The following is a 19,903-nucleotide window of genomic DNA, read 5'->3' as shown; positions in this document are numbered from 1 at the left end:
TTGTCCAAACCTTAAGGTATGTTAGTGGAATTTACCCCAAAAAAAGGGAGAACGAACAAAGAAGCACCAAGAAGCAAGGACCAAATAGTATCTGTTTTTTTTTTCCATTTTGGAGAGATTGCAATTTGGTTGGCCCGAAGAGAAAATATTCCCCCCCCAAAAAAAAACTAATCAACAAATCCAAAGGTGTCAAAAGTTTTCATAAAAAATTAATAAATGACGTGACAAAGAGATGGCAGTGGAAAAAGACTTTTTAGCTCATATATCATTAGTTTTATAAATTTATGTTATTGTTTTGTTTTAAGGAAATGTTTTATTTGGTTGGAATAAAGATATTAAAAATTGTAAAATAAAAAAAAAAAAAAATTGTAAAATCCAATTGTATTAATCAAAACCATTCGTGAAATAAAATTCTATATTTTCTAATGTTATAATTATTTTTGATAACTTTTTTTTAATTTTTATAAATTTATTATTATTTTTTTATAACTTAAAATTTTTTTAATATCCTTTTTAAAATTTATAATATTTATTTATACTTTAAATTGTTTAGCTTAGCTTAAAAGGTCGAGTCCATGAGTACATCCAGAATAAAAACTACAAATTGCAAAAGGCTCCAGGACCCAAGTGGATCATTTCTCTCATCGTAGAAATAAGAAACAATGAAGAAAAAAAATAAAGCAATAGCTTTATCTTATCCTCAACATCATCATCAACAAAACCACACTCTACTTTTTTTCTTCTTCTTCTGTATCTTGGTTTGTTACTTGCCCCGCTCAAACGGCAGATCAGAAGAAAAAGATGCAGTCCTAGTTGGGGATGGATACAGAATTCGATCCGTGTCTATTGATCCATCCGGCAAATCATTGATCGCATATCTTGGCCTCATTAACAGCTCCTCCATTTTTGGGCCTGACATTCAGAATCTCAACTTCATTGCCAGGTATGCTTGCGTATATGCTATTGCTCTCTGTGAATTATCTCCAAAAATCTGCTTATCATCTCCAAAAATCTGCTCGTCATATTCATATTGATATTTTCCTATTACCGTTGACTTTTTTGGATTACCAATGCTGTGGAGCCACGTAAGCATGTGAAACCTGAATAACAATAATTCTCCAACACGAATATTCTAAACTAAAGACATGTTTGGTAGACGGTAATAAACACTGTAATGTAATAGTTATTTATATGGTTTAGTTATTCTTTAATTTGATTATATTTTTATTATAAGAAATAATCATTCCTTATGAATTGTTATTCTTCAAAATGAGGAATAATTATTCATCTTTAAAAGATTGTATTAGCTATTCCTTAGTAAGAGCAATAATTTCAAAACTTAATATATTTCCAAATAAACAAGCTTTCCATATACATCTAACAATTATAAAAATAAAAAATCATAAAAAATAACACATATCTCTCTTAAATTTAAAAATAACAATTTTTAAGGAGATATAATTGTATGAGTAGGAAATTTCCTAAAATAAATGTTAAGTTTTATTCTAATGTTATAACTCACAACCAAACTAATGAATAGGTTTAGTTATTATATTACAACACATTTTATTCCTAGTAATAAAGATTACAATTCATATCGTAATCCTCATTCAGTGTACCAAACGTACCCTTATTTTTATAGCTGGCTCACTAAAGATTCGAGTGTTAGTCAATAGTCACATGCAATAGATGGTCAAATAACCGGTGGATGAAAAGTGAAAACACTCAAGTAAATAATGGAGGATGAGATATATATATCATAAATGATGATATATATAAATAAATAAATAAATAAATATATATATATATATATATAGGGTTGGGTTCAAGTTACCCTTAATATAACTTTAAGTAATGTTACACCACTTAATATTTTTTAATTAGATGCGAATATTGACAAATCCACCGTTAGATTACATTATTTTCGTATATTCTTCATCCAAACAAAATTTCGAGGTGATCAAACATTAATAGTCATGTCATCAATCAATTGTTAAATTTCAAATTTTTGTAGTTTAAAATAATGCATAAAATATGAGTTTATAGATCAAATGGTAAATAGTATCTGATTGATATAAAAATTGACATGCATATTAAGAACATATAGAATATGTAATTCAATAGTTGGATTTTCAAAATATTAATTCAATAACAAGTTATTGGATGATGTAACATTGCTTAGAGTTACACTAGGTGTAACTTGAACCCAACTCATATATATGGGTTAGGTTCAAGTTACACCTGGTGTAACTCTAAAGAATATTACACTACTTAATATTTTTTAATTAGATGCAAATATTGACAAATCCACCGTTAAATTACATTATCTTCGTATATTCTTCATGTTTGCAAAATTTCGAGGTGATCAAAGATTAATAGATCTGTCATCAATCAATTGTTAAAATTCAAATTTTATTTTATCTTTGATTATATATGTGAAACTCCCTCCTGAAAAGTGGAGTGACTATCGCGCCAAAGGTGCACGATGGTTTTATTTAATATTTATAATTGAAAGACAAGAGTTAGGTATAGTATCTCATTTTTTACTAAAATGTTAGGTATACTACCTGGGAAATATAATATACTCCACTTATGGTCCTATAAATCAATATTGCACATAATTTATTATTTTGATAAATTAAACCCTATATTTTAAAGAAAATTTTGGAAACTACCACAAATTTTAGTACATAAAACTTACAAATTAATGTGTCAATGAATATGATTGTTGGAATTTAAACACCAAGGCCACCAAATAGTTGCATGCAATAAATAGTCAAATAACTAGTGGATGAAAACACTTAGGGAAATAGTGGGCGAAGAGATAAATATATATATATATATATATCATAAATGATGACATCTAATATTTATAATTTATTTTATTTTAGATTATGTTTGTGAAGCTCCCTCTGAATAATGGGTTGACTATTGCACCAAAGGTGCATAGTGGTTTTATCTAATATTTATAATTGAAAAGTAAGAGTTAAGTATAGTATCTTATTTTTGCCTAAAATGTTAGGTGTACTACTTGGGAAATATAATATATTCCACTTATGGTCTTATAAATCAATTTTACACATAATTTATTATTTTGATAAATTAAACCCTATGTTTTAAAGAAAATTTTGTAAACTACCACAAATTTTGGTACATAAAACTTACAAATTGATGTGTCAATAAATATGATTATTGGAATTTAAATACCAAGCCCACCAAATAGTCACATGCAATAACTAGTGGATGAAAACACTCAAGGAAATAGTGGAGGATGATATATATATATATTTTGTAGGGTCACGTTTTGCAACCCAAGCCCAAGATGTATGGGATCTTGGACCAGTGAGCCCGATACAATAAATTTGTAGAGAATGGGTCGAAGAGCTAGGCTTTAGTGCATGGGCAACAGTTAACATGGTGTTTATCACGGTCAAGCAAGGATGAACTGAGTTTATCAAAGAGGGTTGGTCCTCGGCACGGTCCGAGGAGCTTTTTATGGTGCCTCTTGAGTGATAGGGGTTTCAGCCCTCCTTTTCTGCTTCTCTTCACCCTTTTTATAGTAGTTTCCTTCCTCATGAATTGGGTTCCTAGTGCTGATACTTGTCTCATCAGCTCTTCTCCTAAGTGATTGGGAGTGGTTGTAAAGGCAGAAAAGCATGGCTATGTCAAGTACAAGGCACTGAATGCAATAATGGCAGCTTTTCCCTTAGACATTTCTATTCTCTTCGTTATCCTTTTCTGTTTTGGTACTTTTCCTGTTCCATGGAGTGACCCGAAGTGCCACTCTCAGTGATAAGCCGTTTCCTTTGTCCTCGGCCATAACTGGCCGATGAGGGATTCTTCCCATGGCCGAGGAGGGGTTCTTCCTTGGACTGGCCCCCTGGCCTAACATGTATATTGATATGGGCTCCCCAGTTTATTACTCCCACAATAGCCCTTCGAGATTCTTCTTTTCTTCCCCATGGGAGGAAAGGAGGATCTCGATGTGATGATAGTCCTTTTGCGCCCATTTTGCACTATGTCTGATTGTAAGACATTCTTTTAGTTTATCCAAGCTGCGTTCCTACCGTTTCGGTACACGAGACGCACTTTCATTAAGGTCTTTTTACAAGGTGACGCAAATCCAACGGTTGGAGACTGCTTTGGAAATTGAGCGAGATTTATCTCGCTTGTAATTCTTTCTTGGAAATTTGGGCGAATTAATTGTCACCGGGTTTGCCTCCTATATAAGACACATGGGGGGGGGTCGCTCCTCTTCATTTACAGATCCTTGAGTTCTACGAGAGTTTCAGGCTCTTAACTCTTCAGAAATTCCCAAGGGCCCCACCAAGGTGGTGATTGAGATTTAGGGAATGAAATGGCCAAGGATAAGGGTGAGGGTGGATGAACTAAGCCCTCTTCAGAAGCCAAGGGCATCGCCAAGATTCAGAATGATACAGTTAAGGCAAGGAAAGCAGAGACCAAAGATATTTCTTCCCTTCGACCAGATAAGAAAGAAGTCTCTCTTCCTTCAGCCAAAATCCGAAGCTGGTGTAGGTCACATCAGATTTTTGGTGCGACAAAGTTTGGATTTCATCCAGCGCCGTGTGTCACGTGTGTGCGGATTGGGATTTCTCATCACCGGTACCATCCATACTTGCTCAGTCGCTGCTAGAGCAATACTTGCTCGATTGCTGCTAGAACAAAATTGTGGATCTAGCGTCTCTACTTCTTCTTCTCTCTCATCGCCGGTACCATCCATACTTGCTCGATTGCTGCTAGGGCAAGATTGTGGATCTAGCATATCCACTTCTCCTTCTTTCCCATTGCCGGCACCACCCATGCTTGCTCGATTGCTGCTAGAATAAGATTGTGGATTTATCGCTCCCATGGACTGCTTTTATAGTTAGCTTTTGAAACAGGCTTGTCTAAGCCCTTTTTTGTACAATGTACCTCTTCTTTATCTAATAAAAAGATGACTTTATTTCACTTTGCAAACCTTTCCTTTGTACAATTGTTTTATGAATGGGTGTGTTGGTATCTTTTCTTTCGAATAGTATTTATAATTGAGGCCGTTGATGGTAAAGAGTTGTCACCCTGAATTTATCAAAACTGACGGGCACATGACCGCTAACTTTAAATTAGTTAACTATATAGGACTAATCAGGAAAATAATTGCATGTTCTTCATTGCGAATAGCGCATTTGCCGAAGGACATGTAATCTAAAGTAAACGGTCCGAGGGGATCATCGGGTACTAAGGTTCTTTTCAACATTTACAATGATGTTTCTAGTGTTAACCTCCCTTAAGCGTCTGGTCCGAGGACCGAGGCGTGATTGAATTTAGCTAAAACATTTAGAAAGTTGCCAGTACGGGTTAGTTTCCACAAAGCAGGAGGTCCGAGGACCATGCAAGACCTTGGTTCTGTCTAGTACTTAGGCTCTTCTTGAAGTAACTAATTTCCCCATAGGTTTGAGTCCGAGGACCATGCAAGACCTTAGTTCTGTCTAGTACTAAGGTTCTTCTTGGAGTAGCTAGTTTCCCCATAGGTTTGAGTCCGAGTACCATGCAAGACCTTGGTTCTATCTAGTACTTAGGTTCTTCTTGAAGTAGCTAGTTTCCCCATAGGTTTGAGTCTGAGGACCAAGTTAACGCATCACTGCTCTTCCTCTTCCTCTTCCTTCCTTTTTTTTTTTTTTTTTTTTTTTTTTGCTGTGATTTGATGGGTGGGTTTAGTCAGTGATGTGTGCGTTTAGATGGTGTCGGCGGTTCGGTTCTAACGGTGGTGGGTGGGTTAGGCTGTGGGTTCCGATGGATGGGTTGGCGGTAGGTCTCCGACGAAACCCAGGCCGGAGCATCAAGCTAGGCCGATCTTTATCGCATTGGTTTCTTTTCTTTTCTTTTCTTTTTTGTTGTGATTTGATGGTGAATTCGACAATGGTTGTGTGGGTTTTGGATCGGCATTCTCTGTGTGGGTTGTGGGAGGATTTCGACGGTGGTGGCTGTGAGTTTGTGGCGTTGGTGGCTATGGGTCTGTGTTGGTGGTGGTTGTGGGTTTATGGCGTTGGTGGATGTGGGTTTGTGCCAGTAGTGGCTGTGTATTTGTTGTGGGTATGAGTTTGGTAATGGGTTTGTGTTGGTGGTAGCTGTTGGTGTTGTTGTTGCGGTACTGGTTGTTGTTGGTAGCCATTGTTGGGGCAGTGGTGATTGTGCCGTTGTTGTTGTTGTTGTTATTGAGGAGTTAATATGTTATTTTAATATGTTATAAATATTATTTTAATATATAGAATTGAAAAACAAAACATGTGATGTAGGAGATATTGTAAAATGATGTGGTAAAATATTAAAGTAGGTTTTTAGTGTATTAAAATGACATTTTTTTTATAGAACAGCTAATGGGAATGCTCTAGCCAGCACACCCCAACACACCTCACTTAATGGATTGGCACAAATTGGGCCGCATCGGTTTGGGTTGGGCGGGCTAGCGGGTTAGGGCTTTTTTATTTATTTGCACAGCCTGATCTATAGACACTCATAATAACACAAAAATTTTGGCTGATCGGTAGCTGCCTGTCCACAGCTTTGAAACCAAGGATCGGCTGAGAATTCAAATAACAGACTCCGACCACCGCAGATGGGAGATCCCACAAGACATCATCCCGCGCCAAGCCCACTCCCCACTACACCACTCTCTCCTCGAAACTCCGTCATCTCCACCCCATTCCCATTCCACCACCTCCTACTTCCTCTCCGACCCCAACTCCGACCTCATCCTCACTCTCCACACCACCTCTCCCTTCACCTTCTCCATCTCCCGCAAATCCACAAACGATACAATCTTCGACACCGCCTCCACTCCCTTCATCTTCAAAAACCAGTACATCGAGCTCTCTTCCTCGCTCCCCAAAACCAAGTCCTCACTCTATGGCCTTGGCGAGCACACCAAGCGGTCCTTCAAGCTTGTTCCCGATGACACTCAGACGCTCACTTTGTGGAACGCCGATATCGGCAGTGCTAATCTTGATGTCAATCTTTATGGGTCGCACCCGTTTTACATGGACGCTAGATCAACATCACCGGCCATTCAAAGTCATGGTGTTTTGCTGTTGAATAGTAATGGGATGGATGTGATATACAGTGGTGATAGGATTACGTATAAGGTGATTGGTGGGGTTATTGACTTGTACTTTTTTGCTGGGCCATTGCCGGAGTTGGTGATGGAGCAGTATACGGAACTCATCGGCCGCCCTACGCCTATGCCTTATTGGTCCTTTGGTAACTTCTATCTTCTCTCTGCTCTTGTCTTGTTTGCCTTTTCATATATTGTGAATAGAAAAATGCTGAAGACTCCGTGATAGAGTTCTTAAAATCTTATCAATTTAGTTTCAAATGAGTAGATTGGATTGTAATAGTCAACATTCTTTTTAATATTGATGTATTGTTTTAAGAATGAATGCATAAACATATTAAGAACTCTACAGTGGAGTTACTTTGAAAACTCTAGAGAATCTTAATTTGTTATTCTTATGATTGGAATTATGAATTTACAACATCACCTTCATATATCATGTCATATGTAATACATTCTTTAACATTATATTTTATTTCTAAATATTGGTAAATTATACATGCAACTATAGTGCCATCACTTCTGACTCCAAAAGAACTCAATTCCATCGAGATAAGAGCTATACTAAGAATGTCATTTGACACACTTCAACATTAGATTTTTTTTTTTTTTTTTTTTTTTTTTTTTTTAATTTTGATTAATGCACTTCAACATTAGATGTGTTTAGCATATGTGATAATGAACTTCTTTTTGCAATCAACAAAAGAGTAGCATGCCTGGCAAGGAGTGCATCATGATCCCATTTCCATGTGTGACCCAAAACATAAAAGTGACAAAGCTTAAAAGACAGTACATCGTACATAAGTGTTTCTTTAAGCTTGCTTCTTTCAAATGTGAAGGCACAATTTATCAACATTTAATATTGTATTAGTGATCCATATCATATGATAAGAATCCAGATGTGACTCTACTTCTATTCTCAATTTCTACACCGCTTTCTTAGATATTGCATTAATATAATTCTCAATGTCAATTCCGAAGTAAGGTAGTGGTTCACTTGAACATCTTGTTTAGAGACTGTAAGAAGTAGATGAATGACACCTATCTTAACCTCACCATCTAGATCTAGGTAATTAAAGTTAACTTTCAAGTTAGCATCAAGGGATTCACAAATCTCATTTTCAAGTTGTTCTAACTCTTTACTTTTTAATTGCCTTTTGACTTCTTTTAGGATTTTTTCTTTTCAATTATAATAAAATTGATTTTGAAAGACATGGTCAAAACTGACAAGTGTGACACTTCATTCTGAAATTAGATCTATTACTTCCTTAGAATGAAGAAGAATTTCTAGAACAAGAAAATATATGTTTGTCCATCACATAGGGCAATACAAATCCTGACCAAATTGAAGTTTAATGAATACTACCAGTAATAGTCACCTTTATAGAAAGACACCATATGTAATTCTATTTGGGAACATAGTGGGTTACAGAGTACTTATAAAGAAAAAGAAAAAGAAGACTTTTTGATGGACCAATTGAAAAGATTGATTTCTGTAATGCGTTGTTCTTTTCTAAAGTTAATTTTAGGACATTCCCTTATATTCAGGCTCAACTGTATGCCAATATAATCCTCACTCCAAATTAGGATTTGACCTGCAATGTTTTTATCGTGACGTAGTTTATAAGAAATGCTAACCTGAGTGGTTATTGTTAACTTTGTGTAAAGGATTTCATCAGTGTCGATATGGTTACAAGAATGTGGCTGACCTTGAAGGCGTGGTTGCTGGCTATGCAAAAGCTGGTATACCTCTTGAAGTTATGTGGACAGATATTGATTACATGGATGGCTATAAGGATTTTACCCTTGATCCCATCAACTTCCCATTGGACAAAATGCAAAACTTTGTTGATACTCTTCATCAAAATGGTCAGAAATATGTGCTCATCTTGGATCCTGGTATGCTTTACTTGACATGCAATTGTTTTCTTCTGCTGTAACTATTCTCACTCTCTTTTTTGATGTAAAAATGTGTTATTTTACAGGTATCAGTGTGAATAAGACATATGGAACCTACATTAGGGGGATGCAAGCTGATGTGTTCATAAAACGTGATGGTGTCCCTTACTTGGGTCAAGTTTGGCCAGGCCTAGTCTACTTCCCTGATTTTTTAAATCCAGTTAGTGAAGTATTTTGGGGTGGTGAGATAAAAAGATTTCAAGATATTCTTCCCTTCGATGGTCTTTGGCTTGACATGAATGAGATTTCTAACTTTATAACTTCTCCTCCTACTCCAAATTCTACTCTTGATGACCCTCCCTACAAAATTAACAATGCTGGAGTTTCGCGGCCCATTAATAATAGTACTGTCCCTGCAACATCCTTACACTGGGGTAACATTACGGAGTATAATGCCCACAACCTATATGGACTCCTGGAGTCCAAATCCACTAATGCAGCCTTAATCAATGTGACTGGTAAAAGGCCATTTATACTTGCCAGGTCAACTTTTGTAGCCTCTGGCAAGTACACCGCACACTGGACTGGAGACAATGCTGCTACATGGAATGATTTGGCATATTCAATTCCAGGAATTTTGAATTTTGGACTTTTTGGCATCCCAATGGTTGGAGCAGATATATGTGGGTTTTCAAGGAATACAACAGAAGAACTTTGTGGGCGTTGGATTCAGGTAAAAATTGATATATATCAAAACGATTAGTTGATATTGTACTTTTTTTTTTTTTTTTTTTTCTCTTAAGCTTTTACTTGGCTTGGCTTTTGATATGATATTTTACTGTTTTGTAGACTTGTAGTAGATAAAGGGAGAGTATGACCTGATTTTGTGAAACATCCCCCCCCCCCAGTTTCTGCTTTCTTTATTAAGTAAAATATATTTTGTTCCTGCTAACTTTAGACTTGTTGCTTTTTGAACCATATAGTTCTAATTTGAGTAATTTTGATCCCTACAAATTTAAATTGTTGTCAATCTAGTCCTACTGTTCAGTTCTGTTAATTAGTGCCGTTAAATGTCATATGATCTGTATACACCCATATCGAGTGCACAAGTCTCAACATTCACCTGTTGCTAACAAAGGTAGTGGAGAAGGGATAGAGGGCACTTGCACGACAGACATTGTAGAGGAGGAAGGGGTTGGTGTTGTTCTTTTGCTGTGGTCAAAGTAGGCCTTGACATGAGTGGTGAGGGTGTTGGACTTACTATGGTGCCTCTTCTATTCATACTCAATTGGGATGAAGCAACTCTGAATACTAGCTATGGATCTTTTCATTATGGTCATGTAATATTTATTGATCTAAAGGTTACTGTTGGTGGGTAGTGAATTGTGAAACATATATCTTTGCAGGAAAGTTTGGATAGTAAGGTTGTATGTGAGTGAGGTTGATGGTTGGTGGTTGAGGGTTGAGCACCTGATCTTGGTGTGTCCTTTTTGGAATATCATGTTGCTCAAATCTGGGGATCCCAATGCACTTCCCTATGAAGCAGATGAGGATGATGATGAAGAAGAGGAATTCCTCATCTCTCTTGAAAAACAAAAAATTTACATGATTTTTCCTCACAATATTACAATTTTATTTACCCTTTTTTGCTCATAACATTTTCACCAAATTGATATGATTTTGATTTCTTATGTAGTCATGTGACACTTAATGGCATTTAGTGAATAGTGTTAGGCTGAAGGACTATATTGACAATAATCCAAAGCTTTAATGATAATATGATATAAATTAACTATGGGGATTTAGGCACCAAATTGATTGTTTGTTTAATTTTGATGAGAAGCCAAAATGTATTATATCTGTTTTAATTTTATTGTTTGTTTGTTATTTTATAAGAAGTGATGCTTCCAAAGTTTGTATAACATTGGTGGTTAACTCTCTCTCTCTCTCTCTCTCTCTCTCTCTCTCTGCATGTTTATCTTTCTGGTTTTTTAATATCATTTTGTAGAAATATATTGAATATCTTTGCAAATGCTATGCGAGACAAAGTGATTAGGCATAGAAGTCTGAGTGCCATTAATAGGGAATAAAGAAAAGTCGTGCATATTATTTGATTGAATATATTTATGCACCTAATATCTGTATTTTGTCCAAATGCAGCTAGGGGCTTTTTATCCCTTTGCAAGAGATCACTCTGCTAAGTATACTATTCGTCAAGAACTCTACCTTTGGGATTCAGTTGCTGCAATAGCTAGGAAGGTGCTTGGGCTTCGCTATCGGCTTCTCCCCTACTTTTACACGTTAATGTATGAAGCACACCAAAGAGGAACCCCCATTGCACGACCCCTTTTTTTCTCTTTCCCTCAAGATATCAACACTTACGAAATCAGTACCCAATTTCTGATTGGTAAAGCTGTAATGGTCTCACCAGTATTGAAGTCAGGAGCTGTTTCAGTTGATGCATACTTCCCTGCAGGAAACTGGTTTGACCTCTTTAACTACTCCCATTCGTTGAGTGTTAAATCAGGAAAGTATATCAAGCTTGATGCACCACCTGATCATATAAACGTGCATGTTCGGGAAGGTAATATTCTGGCTATGCAAGGAGAGGCCATGACAACACAAGCAGCTCGGAAGACTGCATTCCAACTCTTGGTGGTTGTCAGCAATAGTGGAAATAGCAGTGGAGAAGTTTTCTTGGATGATGGTGAGGAAGTGGAGATGGGAGGAGCGGATGGGGAATGGAGTTTAGTGAGATTTTATGGTGGAATAATAGGGAATAAAGCATCAGTTAAATCACAAGTTGTGAATGGAGCTTTTGCTTTAAGCCAAAAGTGGATCATAGATAAAGTGATTTTCATAGGATTAAAGAAGGGTAAGAGATTGAAGAGATATGAACTAGAAACTACAAATGGAACAAACTTGAATGGAAACTCGGTTGTAAAGGAAAGCTTCGACAGCTTGGGATTTCTTACTGTAGAGGTCTCAAAATTGTCACTTCTTATAGGAAAGGAGTTCAAGTTGGAGGTAAACTTCTGAAATAGTGAGACAACTCGTAAGAGAATTATCAGTTGCACTCAACTGTAATAACTGTTTGAAATTGTGTTGCTGGAAAAAATCGCTATTTTAATAAATTTCTAAGTAATAATTGAGTAATTTTTTCGAGTGTTGGTAAATTCTATTAACATGTATTGTTTACGTCAAATGAGCATTTGGTTGAAGTTGAGAGCAAATTACCAAAAGCAAAAAGGATATAAAATAAAGATAAAGGGTCTCTCTTTCTTCTTTTTTAGAGTGATGCCATTATCTAATTAATTAATGAATGTCACTCACAAGAAAAAATAATCAAATAAATATGTTCATACATAAGGAAAATATTTCACTATATCATAGGCAAATTGCCAACTAATACTACAATTACCAGAACTTATAGCTAATTGAGTTTCAATTTATCATTGCGCAGTCATCTATCTATATGACATCTGAAAATTGAATCTTTGCATTTATTATTGTGACAGTTTTGTTGGCTATTGACTACGCATTTATTATTGTGACAGTTACCTTGGACTAGTTTTTTAGTCCATTTTGATCTATTTTAATTTATTTGGTTTATTTCAATATAGTTATTTATAGTTATTTAAGGATGTGAGAAGATAAGTTTAGGCTGAGATTAGACTTATTTTAATATTTGAATTAAATATATATATATATATATATATAGATCTCAAACTCCAATAACTAATTATCAAATATAACAGCTTGTCGGTACCTTCAGGCTCGACGGATCTGGTTGGGGTTTGGGCCGCTGCGTCAACGGAGATCTGAGACAAGTCTAGATCAGGGAAGGAGGCCTTGATCTAACGGAGGCAGTCGTTGAAGCTGTCAGCAAAGCAACCGCCGAGCTCGTAAAGGAAGGCGTAAGAGTTATGAAACTCCGTTTTCCCTTCTTCCTTAGCCCAAAGGACTTGCTTCCTCAACAAGGAGATCTCCCCCTCCTTGTTCTTAAGCACATTTTTCAGCACCTCAGCTTGTCCCTCCAACTCCTCCAGGGCTTTCTTCGTCAAGTCAAGCTTCTTGATCTGCACCTCCCCTCAGGCCTCAAGCTCATGTAGCCCCGTTTCCACGGTCTCAGCCCTCTCTTTCAAATGCTTAACCAACTTCTCTCGGGCCATGCAGCAGTCTATCAAGCCCTTCATCATTAGTACCCCTTGCAAAAATCAAAACAAGGTTAGAAATAAGGGTAACAAAGTGACGGGAGAGAAAGAAGGACGAATACGCACCTGAGCCAAGCTGAAGAGGCTTGTCTCCCCCATGGCCTCAGTTGCATGGTTGCCCAAGTTTTCATAATCATAGTCCTTAATGATGGACGAGAGCTGCCCGATAGCATACCACGAATCCTTGTGGAGGAGGGTGGGGCACTTCTCAGAGACGGGACCTTTAACCATCATTAAACCCTTTCCTGCCCCATGATGGGGCGGAGGAGGCAGCTTGGCAGACGAAGGCGTCTCCTCGACGGTTGGACCAGTCACCACCTTTGGCTTCTTGGCAGGGCAGTCAACTTTGTCTATTGTTTTCCTTTTGATGAATGGCTTCAGTGGACCCGCTCCTTTAGGGGGCATGCCCTCCTCTTGCTTTTTCTTCGCCTATGCGGCGGCTTGTTGGCATATGTAAGCCCTCCTCTTACCGTCTTCCATTTCTGTACCAAAGGAGATGGAAAGAAAGAGTTAGACAGAAAGCACTAAAAAGTTTTAATTTTTTTTTTTAAAAAAAGGAATAGGCGACAGACTCACGTTGGCGTGCTTATGAGTCATAGCGACGGGCAATAGCTGTAGGCTTGGGACCCTCATAGTACCAGTGCAGGGTGTCCAAGGTGACGAGCTTCTTCCACGTCCTCTCTTTTAATGAGATTTTGAAGATCTTCTCCAAAAAGCTCCACTCTTGAAGGTTAACCTCTAGACGATCCTGAGCTGCAATAAGAGATGGTTAGACTAAAAAGTAAAACAGACAAAATAAATAAACGGGCAAATTTAAACAAGCAGACGCTTACCAGACAGAGGCATTATACCCTAAGTTCTATCAATAAGGGGCATGTTTTCCCATTCATCAGGATGGCACATCCAGTTGTCCCCCTGGATGAAGAAGTACCAGTTCTTCCAATTTTGGTTAGAATTAAGAGTCTTGTACACTAGCCTGAGCGACGGCTTCCTTGGTAGGAAGCTGTAAATGCCCCTAGGCTTGACAATCTTGGAAGGACGGTAACAATGGAAGAACTCCTAGACGATTAGTTGACGTCTCCCTTTAGTTAGAACCCCATATAGCACCTCCGCACCAAGGAAGATTCTCCAAGCATTCAAAGCAATCTGGGTGATGGCTAGTCCTAGGTATTGGAATAAGTGATGGTGGAGAGCACTTAAAGGCTATCTAAATCCTGCCTTGAACATTTGCTCATACACCACGACGTCATTAGCACCATGGTAATAGCACTTTTCAAACTTAAAGGGTAGACGGATGGGGATGTTGATGGGAATCTAATATCTCTCCCGTAAGGTGTAAAAATGTTTTCTTTTAATGGTCGAGTTAAAATCGTTGACCGTCCACATGAGGGGAAGAACAAACTTCCTAAGGCAGTCAGGGCCAATGACGGATCTAATAGGAGATTCAACGTTCTCCTTGCAGTTTGAGTCTTCATTTGTCTTACTCTCTGACTCGTCCACGTCCAAATCCTCATCCTCCTCCTCGGAAGGTGAGTTGGCAGATGGAACCCTTTCAGAATAAGAGGCGCCGGGGTCGTCTTGACCTGACGGGTACACCTCATTGTAGCCCGCTCCTTCACGAACACACGATTGTTCACTTGACGCTTCACTAGACATCTATTACACCTACATGTGATGGATAAACTCCTAAGACTCTACAGGTTTGCATATGCGATGGACATACAGTACTTAAAGAAAACAAAGAAAAGAAAAATATGCGTATAGGACGGAGAGCACTTACAAGTGTACGATGTAGAAAAGGGACGGAAACAACATGGTGAACGAATGCGCTAAGGTGACGGAGTAACAGGTGACAGTGGCTCTTTGACACTAGAAAATGGTTGCGAAAAGTAGAAATGAAGAGGAGAAGCAACATATATATAGAAGAAACAGCACGGAAGACAAAGAGACACTTCGGTTTGAGTAACCAACCACTAAAATTGTGCCATGTGCCCCCCCAGCATTTATGACTCTCAACTGGCCCGTCAATCAAAACATGACTCCTTAGAAACTAGGTGAGATCGTCACTCTAGGTGTTCGTCTGGGATACCAGGCGACAAACCCATAGAGTGAGGGGGCAGCTGATAGGGATAAATCCCAAGATAGATGAATCCAATCAATAGAGTTAGTCATAAGTGACAGTGTTGCCAAAGGAGATGGTCTAGATGGCCTGACAGTCAAAGAACTAGTAGAGGGGATCGTATGTCAGACAGAAAGGCAGAAAAACGAACAGACCCTTCGAAGTAGACGGACTTAAGTAAGACGGGCAGATTCTTTGTAGAGAATGGATTCCAATGAGACGAACGGATGCAAGGGAGACAGATAGTGAAGCCACGTGGCACCCATGTGGCCTAAATGGTCTCTAAGAAACCTAATATGGAAATGTCTTGCATCTCACGCCTAGAATCCCTACAAGGAAATAATCCCATGATATATGGGCATTAAAAAGGATCTTCTCTACAAGGAAATACCTTCTCCATCAAGAAACGAAGGTCAACTCTATACCACTATAAAAATACAAAATCCCTCACAAGCCAAGGTATGCGTAATTTTTTCCAGCTCTGGCATTCTAGAATCTAGAGTTGTAGAAATTCTCTCTGAATTAACTTTCGGAGGGTATTTGGCCGGTACCACACTGGTACTCTATGTAGGGTTTTCTTTGTTTCCGTCTCGCAGATTTTGTTTAGAGCACGTGAGGGCTGCGCAACTCATTGACAATTTTTTGGCATCATCACCATATAAGATTTTGATGATTAAATATTTTACATTAATTAGAAACTGAATGTGCATCGAGGTATTTTTATACAACAAGAAAATAACCAAATCCCTAAAACTAACTCCAAACTATACTGATCTTCCCTCCAAAATCTGTTATGAACTATCCTAATCAGCAAAAGACACGTACCAATAATTACAACTACCTAACTATTACAAAACCTAAACTACAAGTAGTATTACAAAGATACAAGCTAAGCTACTGCCGTCTATACAGAAGCAATTGTTCCAGTGCTCTGTTTTCTGCAGAAGCTCCAGCTTAGGTTCTTTGATCAGCTCCAATTCAAGTCCTTGGCTCACCTTTAATATGATCCTTCTGATAGGGTTTACAAATTTCAATTTCAAGTTGTTCTAACTCTTTACTCTTTAATTGCCTTTGACTTCTTTTAGGATTTTCCTTTTCAATTATAGTAATTGATTTTGAAAGCCGTGGTGAAAACTATGACAATAGTATGACACTTCATTCTTATTAAGATTAGATCTACTAATAGAGCAAGCAATACGTTGGGCCATCACTTAGGGCAATACAAATCCTGGCCTAAATGAAGTTTAATGAATACTATCAGTAAAAGTGACCTTTATAGAAAGACGCCATAGTGGGTTACAGGTTACTTATGAAGAAAAAAAATAGGTGACAGTAGGAGATGTTATGCGATTTTTTGAAGAAGATTTATAACTGTATTGTCAACATATATTCAGGCTTCCATTGTATGCCAACATAATCTTCACTCCAAAATAAGATTTGACCTGCAATATTTTTTATCCTGAAAAACTTTATAAGAAATGCTAACCCAAGTGGTTATTGTTAAGTTTATATAAATGATTGCATCAGTGTCGATATGGTTACAAGAACGTGGCTGACCTTGAAGGCGTGGTTGCTGTCTATGCAAAAGCTGGAATACCTTTTGAAGTTATGTGGACAGATATAGATTACATGGATGGCTATAAGGACTTTACTCTTGATCAAAATCAACTTCCCGTTGGTTCAAATGCGAAAATTGTTGATACTGTTCAGTCTTCACCAAAATGGTTAGAAATATGTGCTCATCTTGGATCCTGGTATGTTTTACTTGACATGCAATTATTTTCTTCAGCTGTATTAGTACACGCAGATAACAAAATATTTCATTCTAATAGTCAATCTGAAATGGAATTAAAAATCTTGGTCTCAATTCCAAAAATGGTTGATATTTCAATTCCATAAAATGTTGATATCCCACGTTCCAAAAATTCTTATGCAAAATTTTAAAAAGTTGGTGTTAAGTGGGTTTTTTATGCAAAATTTCAAAATTTTAATACTCCAACCCCCACTCAATCAAACTCCAGGCTTTGTCCCTACCCACTTGACTGATAGCATACTCTCAAGCCTATGTTTAAGATGAACATGACTACAACTGATCATGCATTATGGTGCTCACATCCACTAAAACACAAAGAAAAGATAGTGTGTACATGATTTTATATGAGAAAATTTGGATGCCTTTAGACTTATAGGAAAAAAAAAAATGAGGGGGAGGGGACAATTATAGATGGTTTATCCTTTTTGGTTGGGAAAAAATATAGAAAAGATTTTAGTTTCTCCCATTTGTGTTTGGTTGGGAGTATAAAAGTAGAAAGATGGAAATTTTTTTTGTTTAGTTGAGAAGAAAAATGGGAGGATAGAAAATCGAGTTTGTATATATTTACACTTATATCCCTATTACATATTTTTTTGAGCTAACATTAGTTTTTTTAAAGTATATAAAATAAATACACACTTTATTATAAAATTTCTAGATAAAAAAAATTACAATGTCAATAAAAAAAAAAACAATTCAATGAAGAAGAATAAAAAAAATAAGTATGACTATCAAATATTAATTAACTACAACCATATCCCAAAAAATTAAAAATATTCTTCAATTCAATTAAAAAAAAAAAAAAAAAAAGAGGCATCCAAATTAAAAAAAGAAAAAGAAAAACAAGAGATAGAAGCGAAGAGAGGAAGCGGAAGGTAGAGGTAAGTAAAAAAAAAAAAAAAAAAAAAATGAAAAGGAGTTAGAAGTTATTAGAAGTGAAGGAAAAAAAAAAAAAAAAAGAAGAGAAAGATTTGTAGAAAGGAAAGCAATAGCTGACCGAAAAACAAAAAATAAAAGAAAAAGGAAAGAATTCGAAAGTGAATAAGGCTTCGTTTAAGAGTTCATAAGGGAATAGAATGAAATGATCATAAAGGAATAGAAAAGAATAGAATGGAATGGAATGTATTTAAGTAAGGAAAAAAAATGGAATGAAATTAAGTAACCTTGAAAATGAATGGAATGTAAGTAATCTTGTTTGGGAGTAATATGGAGGGAATAGAATGGAATCATTTTATGACAATATTACTATTAGACCTCTATTTTAAAATAAAAGATTGAATATATAAGGGTGTTTTGGGAGTTTTAATAAAAAAATTATTAAATCTAATTCCATTCCCTACCATTCCTCCCAATTTCGGGGGGAATGAAAATTTGAGGTTTTAAGGGAATAGAGAGGAATAAGTGTTCTCTCCTACCCATTCTATTCCCTTCCACTTAAACTCCCAAACGAGAGAATGGTTCCATTCCCTCCATTAAAACTCCCAAACAAGGGAAGGGAAGAATATTCTAAAATTATTTTTTTCATTCATTTCTATTTCATTCCATTCCCTCCTCCCAAACAAGGCATAAAGAAAGCAGGAGGAGCGGAAAAAAAAATGGTAGATTCCACTAACATATCCTGAGGTTTGGGCAAATACTAATTAGGTCAAACACATTTCAAAATTGGCCAATTTGGTCCTTAAAGACAATTTAATCTCTATCCCCGTTACCCTCCATTACTCAGTTTTCCTTTTCTTTCTCAAACATCTCTTTTCACTCTCTCTCTCCCTACTCTCTCTGTTCCAATACTCTCTGTTTCTCTCAGGCCTTTCTTCTCTCTTAACCCTCTCTCTCCAAGACGACCCTTCTCTATGACTCACCCTTTCATTGTCTCTTTCTTCTCTTAGGCAACAACAGTGTTGTGCTCTCAAGTAACGATAGTGGTGGGTTTGTTGTGGGCTTTTGAGTTTTTTTATTCAAATTTTGTGGCCAGTGGTGGTGGTGGGTTCCAATCTAGGGTAGATTTGTAGTGAAGTGGTTGTGGGTTCTGATGTTATGGGTTGGTTTGTTATGGGTTTTTTGAATTTGGGTTTTGTTAAAGGATTTGGGTTTTGCTGCGATGGGTTTGGCTGGGGTTTATGGCCAGTGGTGGTGGGTTTCGATCTAGGGTGGATTTTCAGTGGGGGTGGTGGTGGGTTTGTTATGGATTTGGGTTTTGTTGCGTTGGGTTTGGTTGAGTTTTGTGGCCGGTGGTGGTTTTTGGTGGCAATGGTAGTGGTAATGGGTTCTGATGTAGGGTGGATTTGCAGCGGGGTTGGTGGTGGGTTGTGATGTGGTGGTGGGTTTGCTATGGGTTTTTTGGATTTGAATTTTTGTGTAAGGATTTGGGTGGGTAAAATTGGGATGTTAGTTAGCTATGGTTGTGGTTATGGCTAATCTGAGATTAGAGAGATTGGGATGACTAAAGAGAGGAGAGAAGGGGAACGCAGGAAGAGAGAGTCACCTTGAGAAGAGAGAGAAATTAATAGAGGGTAATGTAGTTAGGGATTAAATTGTCTTTAAGGACCAAATTGGTCAATTTTGAAATGTCTTGAACCTGGTTGGTATTTGCCCAAACCTTAGGGTATGCTAGTGGAATTTACCACAAAAAAAAAAAAAAAAAAAAAAAAGGAAAAACGAACAAAGAAGCAGCAAGAAGCAAGGACCAAATAGTATTTTTACATGCACACAAGTTTTCTCTCCATTTTGGAGAGATTGTAATTTGGTTGGCC

General features: G+C 37.1%; 1 protein-coding gene across 1 annotated transcript in view; it reads left to right on the top strand.

The window, feature by feature from the left end:
* Nucleotides 1-589: 589 nt before the first annotated feature.
* The window catches only part of LOC126726802 (alpha-glucosidase-like), a 31,892-nt gene continuing 12,578 nt past the window's right edge, over nt 590-19,903 (top strand). Inside the window, exons 1-5 of the mRNA XM_050432170.1 lie at nt 590-943; nt 6,560-7,254; nt 8,777-9,007; nt 9,094-9,740; nt 11,168-12,034. Of these exons, the coding sequence (XP_050288127.1) occupies nt 663-943; nt 6,560-7,254; nt 8,777-9,007; nt 9,094-9,740; nt 11,168-12,034 (2,721 nt within the window). The 5' untranslated portion in view covers nt 590-662. The remainder of the gene's footprint in view (nt 944-6,559; nt 7,255-8,776; nt 9,008-9,093; nt 9,741-11,167; nt 12,035-19,903) is intronic.

The sequence above is a fragment of the Quercus robur genome, chromosome 5, assembly GCF_932294415.1.
Source record: "Quercus robur chromosome 5, dhQueRobu3.1, whole genome shotgun sequence".
Lineage (NCBI taxonomy): Eukaryota > Viridiplantae > Streptophyta > Magnoliopsida > Fagales > Fagaceae > Quercus > Quercus robur.
Note: the sequence above shows the minus strand (reverse complement) of the source record. Positions and strands in the feature narration are given on the sequence as shown.